Consider the following 19,689-nt stretch of genomic DNA (forward strand, 5'->3'; position numbering starts at 1 on the left):
GATACCACAGAATTGTATACTTGAACATGGCTAAAATGGTCTGTTTCTGTTATACTTTGTTGTGGAGCTGTTTCCTCTAGATTGAAACATGATTTCCTGGAAGGAAAGGGGAGCTCACAAGAATAAGAAACCCACAAGGGGCTGGAGAGATGGCTCAGCAATTAGGAGTACTGGGAGAGCTTCCAGAGGATGAGGGTTTGACTTCCAGCATCCACACGGCAGTTCACAAACATCTGTGATTCCAGTTCCAGTGGACATGATGTCTGTCCTGTTTTGGCTTCCACTGGCATGCCATGCAGGTGGTGCATGGACATATACAGGCAAATATTCATACATATAAAAAAGTAAAAGAAATCCACAAGACTCCAGAGGCCCTTCCCCAAGGTTATTTATTTATTTATTTATTTATTTATTTATCTGACATAGGGTCTCATGTATCCCAGGTTATCTACAACTTGGGATGACCTTCAACTTCTGATCCTCCTGCCTCCTCCTCCCTGAGTGCTGGTATTACATGGGTACACCACTATGCCCAATTTATACAGTGCTGGGAATGAAACACAGAGCCTTTTGCATGTTAGGTAAGCATGCTACCAACTGAGCTACATCCCCAGCACCTCCCAACCCAAGGTAATTTAAGTGGTAAGCAACTGCTGGGGAGGGGAAACCATTTAGTGATACAGCTGCCTGCGAGTTGGGCAAGGGACCACCTTGATGCCAATTTTATGAGTCGTCACTCATTTGAGGGAGGGTTTTTCTGGATTACAAGCTGCCTAAGAGTCACCTCTGTTCCTGTAACAAATAAACTTATGGGGTCACCAAGTGGGACATGGATGGGATTGTTTCTTTGCTCTGTCTGGGGTGAACAGCAGTCTTTCCAGCTGGGAGTGATGAATATTTCTCCAGAAGGAGGTAAAATCCACACTATCAACAGAATTTATGTGTACCTTCTTCCTCCTTTTCAGCAGTAGATAGTATAACTCTTTAAATATATATCCTGGCTATGATGACCTCTTTTCCTTTATCAACTAGTAAAAGAATGTGTTAACAGTGGAGACCCTGGCAGCAAAAGTAGCTACCACAGTTAATCTTTCATTCTATTGGGCATGATAAATTTAATTCAATAGTTATATACATTTCGATTGGCTTTGAAAGTTATACATTTATAAACTCAAATTCCATTTGCTTTTGGGATACCATCTTACAAGAACTCCAATTTGCAGTAAGGCTCGTTAAGGAAGGGAATGGCTCAGTTGCCTTTAGCCTACTGGCTATGGGTGGGTTAGGACTTCTGTTGGTCTTCTCTGTGTCGAACACACAGATTGCAAGTCCAGCGTCACTTTGAGATCTTTGGCAGCAGTTAACTCTGCAGCTCACACACAATTGAGCCTGTATGATATTCAGAGACGGGTAATGCCTGGGGGGGCGCTCACCAACCTAAGACAGAGCGCCTGTGTGGCCTGGGCAGGTGTCTCCATGACGGGTAAGGTGACCTGCTGACGTTCCAAGCAACCTAAGTCAGAAGCTCATTTTTAGTAAAAGCGGGGACCTGTAGGTCCCTGGCTCCCGTTTTGCGTAACTGTTGCCTTGCTTGCTGACCTTGACCTTGATATCCTCCCTATGCTAATTCCCTGCTGGGTTCCACCCTCCTGAATGCTTAAGGGAAGCTCCTTGTCTGTGTATCCTGCATAATGGGCATTAACAGCTTAGATGCAAGATTGTAAAACATCAGTAGTGAACTTCTGCCCTCCGGGGTTCTCCCACCTCTTCCCTCCTTCAATAAACAGCATTCGGCATTAAAAAAAAAAAATTTAAAAAAAATGTGTTAAATACCATTACATTGGTGATTAGGTTTCAATTTAGGCCGAGTGTGGTGGCGCATGCCTTTAATCCCAGCACTCAGGAGGCAGAGCCAGGCGGATCTCTGTGAGTTCGAGGCCAGCCTGGGCTACAGAGAGAGTTCCAGGAAAGGAGCAAAGCTACACAGAGAAACCCTGTCTTGAAAAACCAAAAATAAAAAATAAAAATAAAATAAAAAATCCTAGCACTCAGCAGGCAGAGACAGGTGGATCTCTGAGTTCAAGGCCAGCCTGAGCTACACATAATGAAACCTTGTTTTCAAAAAGACAAACAAACAAAACAATAACAACAACAACAAAGTTTCAACATATGAATGTGGGGGGAATTCAAACATTCAGACCATAATGAGTGAAAATTGACTTTCTGATCATTTCTAAAAAACCTGTTTCTCTCACAATGTTCTCTATCTCAGTAAATGCTAACTCCAGGCTTACATGTGCTCCATGTCACCTTTGACTCCTTTCACAATGGACATATAATCATGTATGGCAAGGGCTCTAAAGAACCCCAGATCTGACCACTTTTTTTTGTTTGCTTATTTTTGTTTTTGTTTTTTTGACAGGGTTTCTCTGTGTAGCCTTGGCTGTCCTGGAACTCTGTAGACCAGGCTGGCCTTGAACTCAGAGACCTGACTGCTTCTCCCTCCCAGTGCTGAGATTAAAGGGGGGAGCCACGACGGTCTAGCTTCTGACTGCATTTTATTCTGCCGTGGCAACATTCATCACATCACCATGTCCTGGACTTTGGCAGTAGGAATTATTATCCTGTGCAAACAATTGTTCTCTATTTGTTTTTACCCATCTCAAGAGCAGCCAGAACACTTATAACCATGCAACCTATGCTCTCACATCGTTTCTGTCTGATGCTGTCTGTAAAGGTCCAGTTTCAGGGTAAAAGGTAATCATTCCAATGACCCACAGGGTACCACACAGCTCTTCTCCTTTCTGTTCTATTAGTCACTGTGCCTAACTCCAGGCCCATCATCCACTTTTGGCTCTTCCTTGAACCAGCCAGACTTGCTCTAGCTCCCAGGGTTTTTAGGCTTGTGCTTTCTGACTGGCATTATTCTTTGGCTATTTCAAGTCTTTATCACTATCTAACATACTGTGTTTATTTATTATTTATTGAATTGTTGAGACAGGGTCTTACTCTATAGACCATGTTGGCCCTAGACTCCGAAGCGCTGGGCCTACAAGAGTGAGCTACCACCATTGGCACTATTTCCCTTATTGCCTGTCTTTCTCTCACTATAATATATAAACTCCACAAAAGTTTAGGTTGTCATTTTGTTCAGTGCTTTGTTCTTGGCCTTCTTCATATGGAAGATGTGTATGTTGAGTGAAAATGTGGGCAAGTAGTTAATGAGTTTATGCTACTGACAACTTGTTTAATTTTTTTTTTTTTTGTTTTTTTTTTTGAGACAGGGTTTCTCGGTGTAGTTTTGGTGCCTGTCCTGGATCTCGCTCTGTAGACCAGACTGGCCTCGAACTCATAGAGATCCTCCTGTCTCTGCCTCCGCAGTGCCCCACCAGTACCCGGCAATAAAAGGTAGCTGGAGAGACAGTCGTGGGTACTGGGAACCGATCTCTTATATTTTTGGTTGTGAGCCTATCCTTTAATGGCTGAGCCATCTCTCCAGCCCTTTGTTAAAATTTTAAAATCTCACGCTGTGGCTTGGCCTGAAATTTGCACTGATCTTTTTCCTGCCGCAGCCTCCGGAAAGCTGAGGTTACAGCAGTGGGCCACTTCGTCTAGCTCTTCCTGTTTTTTAAAATTGTTTTTAGGTTTTAATTTTTTAAATTTTTTTTTTTTTGGTTTTTCGAGACAGGGTTTCTCTGTGTAGCTTTGCGCCTTTCCTGGAACTCACTTGGTAGCCCAGGCTGGCCTCGATCTCACAGAGATCCGCCTGGCTCTGCCTCCCGAGTGCTGGGATTAAAGGCGTGCGCCACCACCGCCCGGCTAATTTTTTAAATTTTATTGGTTTATGTGTGTGGGTGTTTTGCCTGCATGTATGTCTGTGTACCACATACGTGCAGTGGACAGAAGAGGGCATCGGATCCCTTGGAACTGGAGTTAGGTGGAGCCACCTTGTGAGTGCTGGGAATTGAACTCAAGTCCTCTGGAAAAGCAGCAAAGTGCTAGTAACCAGTGAGCAGCCCCTCTAAGGTTTTGTTATTTTTCATTTATTATTTTATTTATTTATTTATTTATTTATTTATTCATTTATTCATTCATTCATTCATTTATTTATATTTATTTATTTATTTATTGACACAGGGTTTCTCTATGTAGCTTTGGAGCCTGTCCTGGAACTCACTCTGTAGTCCAGGCTGGCCTCGAAACTCACAGAGATCCGCCTGCCTCTGCCTCCCAAGTGCTGGGATTAGGCGTGGTTTTGTTGTTTTTTGAGACAGGGTTTCTACATAGCCCTGGCTGTCTTGGAACTCACTGTGTAGACTAGGCTGGTCTCAAACAGTCCACTTGCCTCCAGAGTGCTGTAATTAAAGGGGGTGAGCCACCACGCAAGGCTCCCTCCGTATTTTTTTAAGCCCCCAACTTTTGGCCTCCCTCGGATGACTGCTCTTCTATTTTATGAAACATTATAATGTGAAAATCTTCATGCAAACAATAAACAGTCACCTCTGTATTTCTCGATTGGAAATTCCACCACGTTTGTACAGACGCTCAGTTTTCACTGTCTGCAAAATCCTCCAGAGCCTCAGCAACCCCAAGTAATGTGCTTGCAAACAACAAACTACCCAGGGGAGGCTCCTCTCTGGTCCCCTCAGTCTGCCGAGTACAGTATCTGATCCGAGTACAGTTACTGATCCTAGACTGAAGGCGTTTGTCCTGGTTTCTCCCGCCAGGCCTGGCCTTCCGGCAGACACACTACCACAACCCTCGGGGGTTGGCCGAGGCAGCTGGAATGCAGGAGCCCTGACTTCCCCGAGAGAACAAAGTTTTCCTTGGGGCCCTGCGGGTTTGCCACACCCCGGCCAGAGGCCGCTTTGCAGACTAGGCCTCTGCCGACTCAGCCTGAGCGCGCTCCCTCGCCGCTCGCCCTCCTTTCCCCTCCCCCCGGCGGCGGCGGTTGGTCGCGCGCCTCCGTGCCTTTCCCACCCCCTCCGATAACAAGCGGGCTGCAGGCCCTCTGGGATTGGCTGCGTCAAAGGGCATCTTCTCTCAACCTCTTTGATTGGCTGCTGTAGGCGCGGGATGCAGTCTCCAATTGGCTAGGTTAGGGCGCCTGCGCGGCGGGGTTCTCGGTCGCCAGCCATTCCTGTGGAGGACTGCGGGTCGTTCGGACGTTTTGCCTGTCGCTGTAGGAGAGAGCCCGTCTCTCCGGGAAGGCGGCTACGGCGGCAAAATGAAGATCTTTGTGGGCAATGTCGATGGGGCGGATACGACGCCGGAGGAGCTGGCAGCCCTCTTCGCGCCCTACGGCACGGTCATGAGCTGCGCCGTCATGAAACAGTTTGCCTTCGTGCACATGCGCGAGAGCGCTGGCGCGGTGCGCGCCATCGAGGCCCTGCATGGCCATGAGCTGCGTCCAGGTCGCGCGCTCGTGGTGGAGATGTCGCGCCCAAGGCCCTTGAACACTTGGAAGATTTTCGTGGGCAATGTGTCGGCTGCATGCACAAGCCAGGAATTGCGCAGCCTCTTCGAGCGCCGTGGACGCGTCATCGAGTGTGACGTGGTAAAAGGTAACGCGGGAGCGCGCTCGGGCGGGGGGGACGCGCGGTGCACCCAGCCTATTAGCCACGCCCCTTACCCGGGGGTTGGTCCTTGCGGTTGGGAATGGTGGGGACGTGCGCGGGAGCGGGGCCTGAGGTGTTGAGGGCGAGCCGGGTAGAGCCACCCTCCCCTGCGGTCCAGGCAGCATTCATCAAGTGGGAGGAGTCGGCTTGGGCGGGTGCAGTGGCCACTGCGAGCCGAAGCCACGGGGGCTGGGGACGCGCCAGAGATTTGCGAATGTACCGGGTTGGGGCGGGGGTGCATTTTCCTGGTTGCAAGGGCCTGGTACCAAACTGAAATTGGGAAGTGACGGGCACCAACCGGACCATGGAGCGGGGAAGATTTCGCCACTTCCCCACTTACTCTCCACACATCGGTCAGATCAAGGGAAGAGGGAAAAGAGGTGGAGGCTAAAGCCCCAAGGCCTTCCTGGGGTTCCCTCCTGACGAATGCTCCCAAGCGGAAGGTAACGGGGCCCTTGGTCGTTTCTGGGGTTGCAATCTTTGTTAGCATTGTCTGTCATGGATCTGCTTGTACCAGAAGGGCCTTTTCCAAACCCATTTGGCCTTTCAATATTTGGTGGGTTAGCCTTGGCAGTTTTGTGCTTTCCAATTCTCGGGTCCCCCCCCCCCCCTCCGCTTTGTGTTCAGTTTTACGTCTTATCTGCTGGAAAGCCCTAATTTTGTTTATTTTTTGCATGTGGAAGTGGGCTTGTGTTATGAAGCCTTCGCCCCAGATAGCCTTTACTTGCCAAGTTGGTGCCTCGGGGCACATCTGTTTTATAAGCTTGGTGAGATTGCAAAGGGGTATACTCTGGCTTTGGGGGACGTCGAGAGGCGTGTGGGGTCTCTTGTTAAACTTGAACTAAACATCATTTACTCAGTAGTCTTGCTTGAATAATACTTAGGACAGCTCCCTAGTTTTCATTTTCTCTGAGGAAATGTGTCTTTTTGAGACACATTTTAGGGTCTTATTACCGCTTATCTCCTAAATGCTGTTCTTTTTTGGTTGGCAAGATTTGATGGGACAACCCAGGCCAGTGTCTATTTCTCTGATCAGAGTTAACTTTCCCCTGTCGTTTTCAACAGTGCAACCTGGGAGTGATGTCCTGTTCATGCCTTACTTCTGCTGGATTCATGACTGCTCATGCCCTGTGGGAAATTTTGAGGACAGGAAATAAATGCGGGTGTAGATGCTTGCTCAGTCTCATCAAATAGTTCATTTGCTATCCAGGAAAGTCACACGTTTTGGGCCATTCCTTGTCTTTTCTGTAATGGGGGCGTGTTTAAAGGGTCATAGGGTGTGCATTACTAGGAACACAATTGTTATTCTGCATTGATACTGCATTCTATTTCTCAACTCAGGTTATATCTGGAATGAGACTTTCTTGCAGACTTTAAGCAGACTGTGGTGCGTGGAGTTTTGCTTCTGTTTAGAGTAAAAGAGTGGAAAAGATCTCACTTTGGGTACTTGGCCAGCAAAAGGATGGGATATATGAGTTTTTATGAGTTTTGTGTTTAATTTACCTGTCTAGTTTCTTCTGTGGTTTTTAGGTAGGCTGGCTGCTGGAGTGGAAATCTAGAATTCAGTACCTCAAGGGATAGTCTCCATTGGAATTCATATGGATCAATAAAATGGTAGGCCAGCAGTTGGCCTGACTTTGGGGCTGACAGTAAGCAGCAGTGAGGGGGGTGGTTGGTAATAACTTCACATACGATGTGAACTCTAGGCGGGTTCCCTGTGAGATTAAGTTTTGTGCATTTTTTTCTTTTGGAAACAAATATTTATAGCAGAACTACTCTAGGCTGATTCTATATTTTGATAGAAAAGATTTGGTGAGGATCTGAACATACTTCCACTGATGCCATTTTCTTTTGGGATGAAAGCTTTTTAAAGTTGGGAGTGTACTAGAAGAGACTGGCTCTGTAAATACCTTACTCAATTTTGGGAGGGGAGGCTGAGGATGGACATTTGATTGAGCTGTCAAGTCTTTGAAAAGTACAAAAGCTTGATCTTACACAGAATGGCCAGCTCTGTTTTATTTCACAGGAAAAAAACATAGTTGCTTGGTTACTTGAGCTTAGGTATGATTTGTAAAACAAAAGTCCCCATAACAACAACAACTATTCTCCACAGCTATATACTGTTGAATATTTAAAGATGAACAGTTTCAGGAAGCATATAGGTTTCAAGGGAGGTCTGAATATCAGAAATACTTTTTTTGTTTTTGGTCAGCCATTCTTTCTGTACATAGCTTTGTAAATTCAGTTAAAAGTGTTTAGTTTTTGTTTGGGGAAAACTCATAGTTTCTAGTATTCTCTTAGCTTTGGCGCTAGAGAGATTATGGTGCCATCACACCATAGAAGGTCCTGAAAACATCACCTGCTAATCACACCCATTCCCCCCCCCCTCGTGCGCCCCGACCCTAGGGATTCTCTGTGTAGTCCTGGCTGCCCTGAAACTTACTCTGTAGACTAGGCTGGCCTCAAACTCAGAGATCTGCCTGCCTCTGCTTCCAAGGGCTAGGACTAAAGGCGTGCGCCACTACTGCCTTGGCCCTACTTGCTAATCTTTTTTTTTTTTTAATTTTTTTTATTTATTTTAATTTATTTTGCAATACAATTCAGTTCTACATATCAGCCACGGATTCCCTACTTGCTAATCTTAATGCAGTGGTTTCTTTGAAGTAGTTCACCAGGCAAGTGGCTCTTTGTCGTCCTAGTGGTGGTTGGGTTCTGAGAGTCTTTGACAGATCTGAGTTTGGCTGCGTAATGTGACGATGAAACTTAGCCCTGTGCAGTCTCATAAACTAGGTAACAGACTTCCTGGGCTTCTGGTAACTGAGGCACATCTTTAGCATGCACATACACGCTCTTTTATGTCTATTTTATGTGTATAAATGCCTGCATGTATGTAAGTGTGGTGCATGCATGCCTGATGCTCACAGAAGTCAGAAGAGGTTATCTGATTGGTTGTGAGCCACAATGTGAGTGCTGGATACGGATTCTGGATTCTCTCCAAGAACTACTGGTCTTGGAGAGAATTCAGAATTCATCTTTCCAGTCCCTGTCCCTTTTTTTGAGACAGTGTTTTATACAGCCCAAGCTGGTTTTGAATTTGCTATGTAGCTGAGAATGGCCTTGAAGTCCTGATCTCAATTACCTCTACCTCCTACAAGCTATTATTGTAGGTATGTATTGCGATGCCCACCTCACACTTCCTTCTAAGATGAGACTTAGACATTTCCTGATAAAAGTTGACTGTATTTGTATCAGAGACCTTCCTTTATTATGGCTCATTTGAAAGTACTGTTCCTTTTTCCTTCCTTTCGCCTCCTTTTCCGTCCTCTTCCCCTTACCTTCCCTTTTTTGTGGCATGGGGGGGGCGGGTCAAACTAAGGTCCTTATACTTGCTATGCATACACCATCACTGTGCTTCATCCCAGTTCTTAAGTCTTTTTTTGTTGAGTTGTTTTCAAGACAGGGTGTCACTATGTAGCACTGAGTGTCCTGGAACTCACTATATATACCAGGCTGGCCTGGAACTCACAGAGATCCACCGAAGTGCTGGGACTAAAGGTTCACCACTACCACTCCCCGCTTCTCCTTGCCAGTTCTTAAACCTCAATTTTCTGATTTGCCACTTAATTTAAGCTTTTTCTGTTTGTTTGTTTAAGACAGGGCCTCACTGAGTAATCTAGGTTGGCCTCCAACCTCTGGTCCTCCTTACCTTTCCTCCGAATTGCTAGGATTACAGGGCTGCTATCACATGCTGGGCAGCACTTCGTTTTTTTAAACTCAAAGCCATGTGTAAGGTGTAGATGATGGGAGATCTAATTTCTCTTGTAAACCCATTGAAATTTTTGTTACATGTTTTTCCTAGCTCATTTTTGAATAGAATGATAAGGAAATGGGTGGGTGGTCATGGTGGTGCATGCCTTTATTCATTTACTTATTTAACATTTATTTTTTGGGTGCTGGAGAGATGGCTCAGAGGTTAAGAGCCCTGGCAGCTCTTCTAGAAGTTCTGAGTTCAATTCCCAGCAACCACATGGTAGCTTACGACCATCTGTGATGAAATCTGGTGCCCTCTTCTGGCATGCAGGCATATATGCAGGCAGAACACTGTATGCATAATAAATAAATTTTAAAAAAAGATTTATTTATTTTTTTTTAATTATGTGTATACATGGAGTCTAGAACTAGAGGACATTGGATCCCCTGGAGCTGAAGTTACAGGGAGTTGTGAACCACTTGATATAGATGAACAGAACATGCTCTTAACCACTGAGCCATCTCTTCGGCTCCCATTGTGTGCCTTTAATTCCAACATTTTGCGAGTCAGGCAGGCAGGTCTCTATGAGTTGGAGGCTAGTCTGATCTATGCCAGCCAGGGTTTCATAGTGAGGAAACAAAGTTCAAGAAAACAGCAAGGTTCCTTTGTCATTCAGGGTGTTTGTCTCTTTCCACCTCACCTTCCTGCTCCATCTACCTTTAAGCTCCAGCTAATCTTGATGTTTTCATTTGGAGTGGGTGTTTCTGCCTGCCATTGCAATTTCCTGGTACCCTTGTCATTCCTGAGGTGAGTTCAGCCTTTTGTCCCCGCTTTTGGCAGTGTCTTTGTAGCTCCTGTTGGCCTCTAATTCATCTGTGTGTCTCACCTCTTGAGTGCTGGGGTTGTAGGCAAGCTTTACCACACCTGATCTCTCTATTTTTAAAAGATATCTTAGACCACAACTGCTTTTTTTTTTTTTTTTTTTTTTTTTTTTTTTTGGTTTTTCAAGACAGGGTTTCTCTGTGTAGTTTTGGTGCCTGTCCTGGATCTCACTCTGTAGCCCAGGCTGGCCTGGAAACTCAGAGATCCGCCTGGCTCTGCCTCCCAAGTGCTGGGATTAAAGGCGTGTGCCACCACTACCTGGCCATAACTGCTATTTTTAGCTGATTCATCCCAAAATGGAGATCAGGAATCAAAGGACAAATCAAATACCCTGTGGCTAGGTGCAAAGGAACATGTAGCCTTTCATAATTGTTAAAAAAGAAGTCAGTTTTTGACTATGGGGTTATTAAAGACTAGCATCTGTTAAACTAGGAGCATCAAGCTTGGTGTTCATCTTGTTCTTAAAAATTAAGCCAGGCAGCCGGGCGGTGGTGGCGCACGCCTTTAATCCCAGCACTTGGGAGGCAGAGCCAGGCGGATCTCTGTGAGTTCGAGGCCAGCCTGGGCTACCAAGTGAGTTCCAGGAAAGGCGCAAAGCTACACAGAGAAACCCTGTCTCGAAAAAACCAAAAAAAAAAAAAAAAAAAAAAAAAAAAAAAAAAAAAAAAAATTAAGCCAGGCATAATGGCGCACACCTTTAATCTCAGTACTCAGGAAGCAGAGGCAGGGGGACTCTCTGAGTTGGAGACAGCCTGGTCTGCATAGTGTGTTCCAAGACAGCCAGAGCTACACAGTGAGACCCTGTCTCGAACCCCCCTCCACAAAAAAGTATTTTTTTATGTGTATGAATGTTTTGCCTGCATATATGTGTCTACGCAGCTCAGAAGAGGGTGTGGGATTCTTTGGAGCTGGAGTTATAGACAGGTGGTTGTGGCCACCCATGTGGGTGCTGGGAACCAAACCTGGATCCTTTAAGAACAAGTGCTCTTTACTGCTGATCCAGCTCTCTAGCCTCATTTTGTTCTTTTATCGTATAAAGCAGTTTTCAAGTTTATGTGGCATTATGTTTTATTATAGATGAAAAATAATATTTTCTAGGGAAATAAACCTCTGGTTAGTTTAGGTTTGAAGAATTGTCATAATTCTCCATTATCTACATCCATTTGCACCTCATAAGGCATTTCTGTCTTCTTACTTGAACCTCTAACTTGAGGTTGGTAGGGTAATTTTTCTAATGGGGAATAAATGGTAAGCTCTCTAGGATCACCTCACGAGTCAGTGATGAATGGATCTAAGGCTCAGCCTTGAGTATAGTCCAGGATCCTTTACATTTACTGCACTTGGCTTTTGCCTTTTGTTTCTTGGGAGGTGACTTGTTCTACAGGAACAATAGCTTAGATAAGGCATCTCAGAATGAAAGTCCTAAAAGTAGGACACTTGTTTGGAGGCCATTCACAATAGTCTTTTATAAAAATAGAGCCTTAGTAATTCCATCCAGATAACTCTTCATTTCTTGAACTGATATGACAGAGATTGGGTCCTGGCTCTTGCGTTACTTAGAGTAGCCACAGGTCCAAAACGGAGTTAGGGGCAGAACCTTATTTCTCAAGGACAGGTTCCTTTCATTGTTCTTTATATCCTGCTGATGGCATTATTATGGTTTGTGGTATGGATATTATCAAGAATTTCTTCCCCTTTAAAGTTTTTCCCTGTGTTGTAGATGATTAGAGTTCTCAGATCAGTATCCTGCCTTAGAATTCCTCCCAACGCAACTTCCTCAGGTTTTTAATGAGAGAGCCTAGGTTGGTGAATTGCTCAGTCATGAACTGGCATGTGAGAGGCCCTTCCTATGTTCAGTCCCTGGCCCTGCTGCACTTCCCCCCACCCCCATAAAAGCAAGTGCCCTTTAAGGGTAAACCTGAAAAATCAGTAAACAGTATTTTAAGGGGAAGGTATTCTTCTGTCCCTTAAAGAGGAAATAGCAGATGAAGCAATGTGGACTTAGGTTCCATTCCCATATCTTATTGACATTTATAAGGTCTAGCTTTTGTCCAAGTTAATATTTTTAGTCATACTACATAGTCCTGTCCATGGACTTCTCAGGGATGAAACAAAGGGGCATGGAAGAGCTAGCTGGGGCTTTGGTCCTGGCATTAATACATTGGTTTACAGCAAGCCACATAGAAACTTGGAGCGTGTTTGCCTAAAAGGGAAGACGATGGTCCTTTTTCCTGTTGCCTCACAGGTTTGTTGAGAGGTCCTGTATGTGAAAGTGGATGTGAAAACTGGAAAGTAATATGAAAAGGGGAATGTTTCATAGGAGGAATTTTGTGAGTGCTTGCTTCTTGCAGTCACTCTGTTTTTCCTAATTGGACCTACACTGAGAATTGAGACATGCCAAAATGTGAGTGGTTGTTTCTAGTGTTTTAAACTCTTAGCTTCAGATGTGAGTGGTAAGAGGTTATTAGATGTGCTTGAATTGAGAACACTGAGAAATTGAGTGATCTAGAAATGCTTTCTGTGTTTGCTTGTTGGTTTATGTTTATAGAGGCTGTGAAGATTTTTATCCTGTGTTGTAGTTCATCTCTGCTTTTCCTTTTCTCACAGAAAGTTAGTTGATTGAGGTGCCAGGGGTACAGGGAAGAAGGTCATAGTCAAAGGTGACTGCTTGAGACAGTCAAGCTTTGTTACACATCAGCCACATTTCATGGCATACTCACGTAGAGGAGGGTTTGGAGGCCTGGTTGTAGCTGGCAACAGCTGGGTGCTGTTGTGTGTCCATTTTGGGACCCAACAGGTAGCATGCCCTGCCCCCCTAATTGCTAACCCTCTGTCTGCTGCTTTATCAGACTACGCGTTTGTTCACATGGAGAAGGAAGCAGATGCCAAAGCCGCCATCGCGCAGCTCAACGGCAAAGAAGTGAAGGGCAAGCGCATCAACGTGGAACTGTCAACCAAGGGGCAGAAGAAGGGGCCTGCCCTGGCTATCCAGTCTGGGGACAAGACCAAGAAACCAGGGGCTGGGGATACAGCATTCCCTGGAACTGGTGGCTTCTCTGCCACCTTCGACTACCAACAGGCTTTTGGCAACAGCACTGGTGGCTTTGATGGGCAAGCCCGTCAGCCCACACCGCCATTTTTTGGTCGCGACCGCAGCCCCCTGCGCCGTTCACCTCCTCGAGCCTCTTATGTGGCTCCTCTGACGGCCCAACCAGCCACCTACCGGGCCCAACCCTCAGTGTCGCTGGGAGCTGCCTATAGGGCCCAGCCTTCTGCCTCTTTGGGTGTTGGTTATCGGACTCAGCCCATGACAGCCCAGGCAGCCTCTTACCGTGCTCAGCCCTCTGTCTCCCTTGGGGCCCCATACAGGGGTCAGCTGGCTAGCCCTAGTTCACAGTCTGCTGCAGCTTCCTCACTTGGCCCATATGCTGGAGCCCAGCCCTCAGCCTCAGCCCTTTCCACTTATGGGGGTCAGGCAGCCGCAGCTTCTTCGCTTAACTCCTATGGGGCTCAGGGATCCTCCCTCGCCTCCTATGGTAACCAGCCATCCTCTTATGGCGCCCAAGCTGCCTCTTCCTATGGGGTTCGTGCAGCAGCTTCTTCCTACAACACACAGGGAGCAGCTTCTTCCCTAGGTTCCTATGGGGCTCAGGCAGCCTCCTATGGTGCCCAGTCTGCAGCCACCTCACTAGCTTATGGAGCCCAGGCAGCCTCGTACAGTGCCCAGCCCTCAGCCTCTTACAGTGCCCAGTCTGCCCCATATGCTGCACAACAGGCTGCTTCCTATTCTTCCCAGCCTGCTGCTTATGTGGCACAGCCAGCCACAGCTGCTGCCTATGCTAGCCAGCCAGCTGCCTATGCTGCACAAGCCACTACCCCAATGGCTGGTTCCTACGGGGCTCAACCAGTTGTTCAGACCCAGCTGAATAGTTACGGGGCTCAAGCATCGATGGGCCTGTCAGGCTCATATGGAGCTCAGTCTGCTGCTGCGGCCACTGGCTCCTATGGTGCAGCAGCTGCCTATGGGGCTCAGCCTTCTGCCACCCTGGCAGCTCCTTACCGCGCTCAGTCGTCAGCCTCATTGGCTGCTTCCTATGCTGCTCAGCAGCATCCCCAGGCTGCTGCCTCCTACCGTGGCCAGCCGGGCAGTGCCTACGATGGGACAGGCCAGCCGTCAGCAGCCTACCTGTCTATGTCCCAGGGGGCCGTTGCCAACGCCAACAGCACCCCACCGCCCTATGAGCGTACCCGCCTCTCCCCACCCCGGGCCAGCTACGACGATCCCTACAAAAAGGCTGTCGCCATGTCGAAAAGGTACTGTATGCCCCTCCGCCTCAGCCCCCAGCTGGGGCTTAGGGCAAGGGGCTGAGGTTGGCATGGGAGGGAAACAGGAGCCATCGGCCCCTCCCTTGGTCTTACTTCTGTGGGCTGTCCTAAGGTCATGAGGGTGAGTGTCTGAACATTTCTGGCCATCAGGGTTCAGGTGGAGCATAGTGCTCAGTCTGGGTTGGTCCTAACAACCTAGGGCCAGGAAACGTCACCATTCTGGGATAGCCTGTTGTGCCATTGGAACCACTTTCTGCAGGATTGGCTCACAGCTTTTCCCACTGTCTGAGGGTCGTTAAGCCCCTTCCCTGTTGTCCTGGTTTTGGTGGGTAGATATGAAAGAGTAGTCATTTTGCCGCTCACTGGCTGAAGGCAAGCTTATGAGGTGTGTTCACCCTGGGAAGTTGGGGACCCTGCTTTTCGTCCGTCGTTCTGTTGATGAACCAAGGTCTTTTTGTGCAGGACCTATGAATGGGGATTGTTTGGGGATGTAGACCAAAATTCACCTTGACTAGTTTGGAAGGGAGAGCTTCAGCAGAGGGCTTGATTTCCCGCTGACTTGAACCCAGGTTTGATTTCTTGGCCTGGATAGGATGATGAGCCTTCTGACAAGGAAACCAAACGGTTGGAGACAAATCTGATAACACCCTCCCTGTCCCCAGTGGCACCTCCCCTAGGCCCACCTGGAGCCCTCCCCTCAACTGTCTCATTCACCAACTGTCTTCTTCTCTCGACTAGGTATGGTTCCGACCGGCGTTTAGCCGAGCTCTCTGATTACCGCCGTTTATCAGAGTCGCAGCTTTCGTTCCGCCGCTCGCCGACAAAGTCCTCGCTGGATTACCGTCGCCTGCCCGATGCCCATTCCGATTACGCACGCTATTCGGGCTCCTATAATGATTACCTGCGGGCAGCTCAGATGCACTCTGGCTACCAGCGCCGCATGTAGGGCCATCCTGGGGATGGGGCGCCACAGGAAGGGAGAGAGAGGAAGAGGTAGGGTAGGGTGCAGACCCAGGTTATCCCCACCCTGTCTCATCCCTCTCCCGATGGTGGTTTTTCATCCCCTCCCTCTATCACGTGGGCCTTCCCCAGGAGAGGACCCTTTTGTGTTTGGCAGTGACCTGCTTTGTTTCTTTGCCTCAGCAGCACATCTTGCTACTGGCTTTAGATCTGCGGTTTTCCCTCTACCCTGCCATCTCCCCAGAATGGATATTTCTTTTATATTTTTATTTTTTTCCTGGCTCCCTTTTATTTTTCTGCGCGATACTTAAGGTTGTCTGGAGGGTGATACAACCTGCAGCTGAGGTCAGGCGGTGCGTTTTTCTTTTTAGATGTGAGGGAGGCCAGGAAAGGGTTACTTTAACCATTTCCTATGGGCCAAGCTATGCCAGCAGTCCAGGGGGCTGTGATTGTCCTCTGTAGAGACTGTTGAGACTGAGATCCTGTTGGGACAGTCAGTTGGTATGTGTCCAAATCCCTGCTTACCATTGAAGTTTTAGCTGATGGTGACTGGCATAGTCCCAATTCCCTATCTCCCCAAGTAGGTGGTGTTAGAAACCTTAATTTTTTTCTCTTTTGTATGGACTACAAATAAAACTTGGGGCGATTTGTGGTTTGGAAACCTGGTTGTCATTGTCTTGATTGCACTCAGTGTCAGGTGAGCCAGTTTGACATCCAGGAAGACATGGCAGCTAGAAGAAAGGCAGCCTGAAGACCCAGAGTGGGCATGGAAACGTGCTTGAATGGGGGGATTAGAATGATTCCCTAGTATCCATTGGGAGTAAGCTCATTATTGTCTTAAATAGCATGCCATCCATCTTTAGAACTGGAGAGTTCAGACCAAGTGGTTGGACTTTATAACCATCAGTTTCAGTTGATCACATCAAAATTTAGTAAACAATGCCCATTTTCCTCTGCTTATGTTTGACTAATGTCCATGACTTTTTCCCAGCTCAGGAAAAAACAAAAAGCAAAAACTGTGGTCCAGCAGGGTGGTTCTGGTTGAGATCTGACTGGGATTGGGTAATGGGTTGCTGCAGTGTTGACAAAGCTAATGAATCCAGGCAGTATAGGCTTGAGTGAGTGTTGAGGCTGGGACCAGGGAAAGGAGCCATAGTGGGGTGGGGTGATGTCACTATCCGGTATTGCCCTGTGGTTGGAGAAATGAGGGGCAAGGAATATTTGAAGCATATGGGGCGTTCTGGCCAATCCTGGTACTTCACCTGTTGAACTTCACCACGGAGCATCCTTCCTGTGTCCTGCCAACCTCGGTCATCACAACACCTGAGACTCCTTTTCCCTGTCTGCATCTATTATGGTTTTTAGATGTCTTCTTGCTGGGTTTATGTCTGAAGGTGTTATATTCCTGAGAAGGGGCTGGAATGCAGACAAATCAAGTAGGAATGCTGAGATTGGGGGAAGAATGGAAAATTCTTACACTTTTACTCTAGAGCTTGTCCGGGAGAGGGGGGGAAGTCCTGGGCAGTTAGAACCAGGGGTGAGGTGGAGGCTTGAACTTGATGGGTAGATGAAAGAAGACTGGTTAAGTGGAGTGATAACAGAAACCTGATACTCCTTGGGAAAGGATGCTTTGGAGATATTGGGAGCCTGCTGGATCAAGATGACTTAGCAAAAGGAGGGTGTGTGTGTGTGCGCGTGTGCGCGTGTGTGTGTGTGTGTGTGTGTGTGTGTGTGTGTGTGTGTGTGCGTGTGCGTGACTGCAGCTGCCAAATAGATTGGGTGGGTTGTCTCTGCCTCCTTCATTGGCTTCATAGGAACTTGACTGTGACAGTAGCTTGCCCCAAATGTCTTCTTCTTTCTGCCCATCATGTAAAAATGCCTCAAAAATCACAAGTTCTTATTTGTGCTAACTGAGATAACTCTCAGGGGTCATAGCTCTTTTATTTGCTTCTCTTTCTGCTCATCGCCTTGCCTTCAGATGCTTTGCTGCTCATTTTCATTCCTCTGCAGAACTGGGATAGAATGAGAAGATGGGTTTCTTAATACTTTTCTCTGTGATGGTAGAATGATCTGAGGGCTAAGTTACAAGCTCGGCGTGACTACTGTGGGGGATAGAGGGTTGAATATAGGGCTGGGATTATGGCCTATGTATTTGCAGTATTTCTTTGTCATTTTCCTTTTTCTCCAGTTCTTCTGCCACAGTCACAATTCCATGGTTCCTGCAAAAAACAAAAACAAATCCCAAACCCCTAAAAAACCAGCTTAATGTGTTCCCAGGGCCAGCGTTAATGATCTTTATTGCAGTCCAGACTCGTCAAAGTGATCTGGCGTATTGGATCAGTATAACTGTCAGCTATCTTTAGATCCTGATGCCTTGTTGCCTCAGCCCTCAGGGTTCTCATTCATGCCAGAAGGAGCTACAGAGCTTAATCATTTGTCATTTTCCTTTCTCTTGCAGATGGTTTAGAAACGTTTTCTTTTTATTTAAAATATTCATTTGTGTTAATTCTATAACCCACTCATACTTTGCTTTTTATATATTTCTGAGTTTCAAGTTCTTTTTTTTTTTTTTTTTTGGTTTTTCGAGACAGGGTTTCTCTGTGTAGCTTTGCGCCTTTCCTGGAACTCGCTTTGGAGACCAGGCTGGCCTCGAACTCACAGAGATCCGCCTGGCTCTGCCTCCCGAGTGCTGGGATTAAAGGCGTGCGCCACCACCGCCCGGCACTCAAGTTCTTATAACTTGGGGAAAGTTGGGTTTGGTGAATGGGAGAACAGAACTGTAATGAGTGTTTGAGGGGAAAAGGATTTTCCTTATATCTTCAGAACATTCAACTTCTACACATATCGCCTCTAGACCTTGGCCCTTGGAGAAGTTGCGACAAGACTGCATAGATAGAGGCTTCTAGCCTTGTCAGCCTATCCTCTTCTGAGGTTTGGCTTTTGATTTCTCTTGGGTGACCTGAGACTCTATTTCTTAAAATAGAGGTAATGAGAGACTGTCAATGAGGAGTGTACTACTATTCTGATCATATCTCTACTGCACACAACCCCCCTTGCCCTTGCATCCCCAATTAAGCTGTGTCAGAGTCTGTTGATTTCCCAGACATTTTGTCCTATCAAGCCAAGTCAGTGGAAATAGAGTAGCATGAATGGGTAAAGTCATAATGAAAATACATTTACTAGATTTATGGACTAGTGTTATTTAATAGAAGTTTGGGTAATAGAGAAGATAAGATAGCACACAGAAAGCTAATATTTAAATTCTATTTTAAGAACATGCTAAATTAAGACTTTCCTTTGAAAACCTAAAGTTGATTACAGGTCTACCTCTGAATCATCTGAAATCTGTATTTAAAGCTTGAGACAGTAGTGCTTGGGAGCTTAGTCTTGGGTTGACTAGAGAGATCTCCACACTGGGAAGTGAACTGGGTACAGTTAATGAGCAAAGGGTAGATGGGGGAGGAGAAGAGGATGTGTCAGTGGCTAGAGAATACTTTTTTTTGGAAATGGGATTTGATTTGAAAACTTGCTACTGAGAATTCTCCAGTAAGACTTGCCTCAGGTTTGAGTTTGAATCCTAGCTCTCTACCTCTTTGTGTGATAATTGAACATGTCAGTAAGTACTTATGCCTCAAATTTGTCACCCAGCAATTTTCTTTCTTCCCCTTTTTAAATTTGAGACAGGGTGTCACTTGTAGCCCTGGCTGGCCTGGAACTCAATGAGTAGATCAGGCTGCCCTCAGTTCAGACTCAGCTGTTGGCCTGCCTCTTGTTTCATGAGTGCTGTAATTAAAGCTGTAATGGAAGCACCACCATACTTGGCCTTTTCTTTCCTTTTTTTCCTCTTTATTTTTTTTTTGAGACAGGCTTTTACATGCCTGAGGTTGGTCTCCCAACTCCATATGTAGCTGAGGATGGCCTTGAATTCATATCTTCCTGTCTTCACATCCCAAGTGCTACAGTTACTGACATGTACCACTGTGCCCAGTGTATATGATGCTTGGGATTTGAATGACTCCAGGGACTCCTTCATGTTAGGAAGCATTGTACCAACTGAGCTATGTCCTTAGTTCCTCATCTGACAATGATCACGGTTCTAAGTATTGCTTAAAAGTCATTTTTTTATTAACCAACTCAGAAATGTAAATGATA

General features: G+C 46.5%; 1 protein-coding gene across 10 annotated transcripts in view; it reads left to right on the forward strand.

Moving 5' to 3' along the window:
• The first annotated feature begins 5,112 nt into the window (after window positions 1–5,112).
• The window catches only part of LOC128125173 (RNA-binding protein 14), a 59,956-nt gene continuing 45,379 nt past the window's right edge, over window positions 5,113–19,689 (forward strand). Inside the window, exons 1-3 of one of the 10 annotated variants that reach the window (XM_052762260.1) lie at window positions 5,121–5,564; window positions 13,101–14,565; window positions 15,316–15,570. In XM_052762260.1, coding sequence (XP_052618220.1) covers window positions 5,228–5,564; window positions 13,101–14,565; window positions 15,316–15,523 — 2,010 coding nt within the window. In that variant the 5' untranslated portion in view covers window positions 5,121–5,227 and the 3' untranslated portion in view covers window positions 15,524–15,570. Of the gene's footprint in view, window positions 5,565–5,618; window positions 6,062–6,683; window positions 7,233–13,100; window positions 14,566–15,315; window positions 16,199–19,689 lie in introns of those variants that run through there. The other 9 variants (XM_052762258.1, XM_052762262.1, XM_052762261.1 and 6 more) reach the window with 9 other exon arrangements.

This window comes from Peromyscus californicus, unplaced genomic scaffold, assembly GCF_007827085.1.
Source record: "Peromyscus californicus insignis strain IS unplaced genomic scaffold, ASM782708v3 Scaffold_4__1_contigs__length_199733344, whole genome shotgun sequence".
NCBI classification, from domain to species: Eukaryota; Metazoa; Chordata; class Mammalia; order Rodentia; family Cricetidae; genus Peromyscus; species Peromyscus californicus.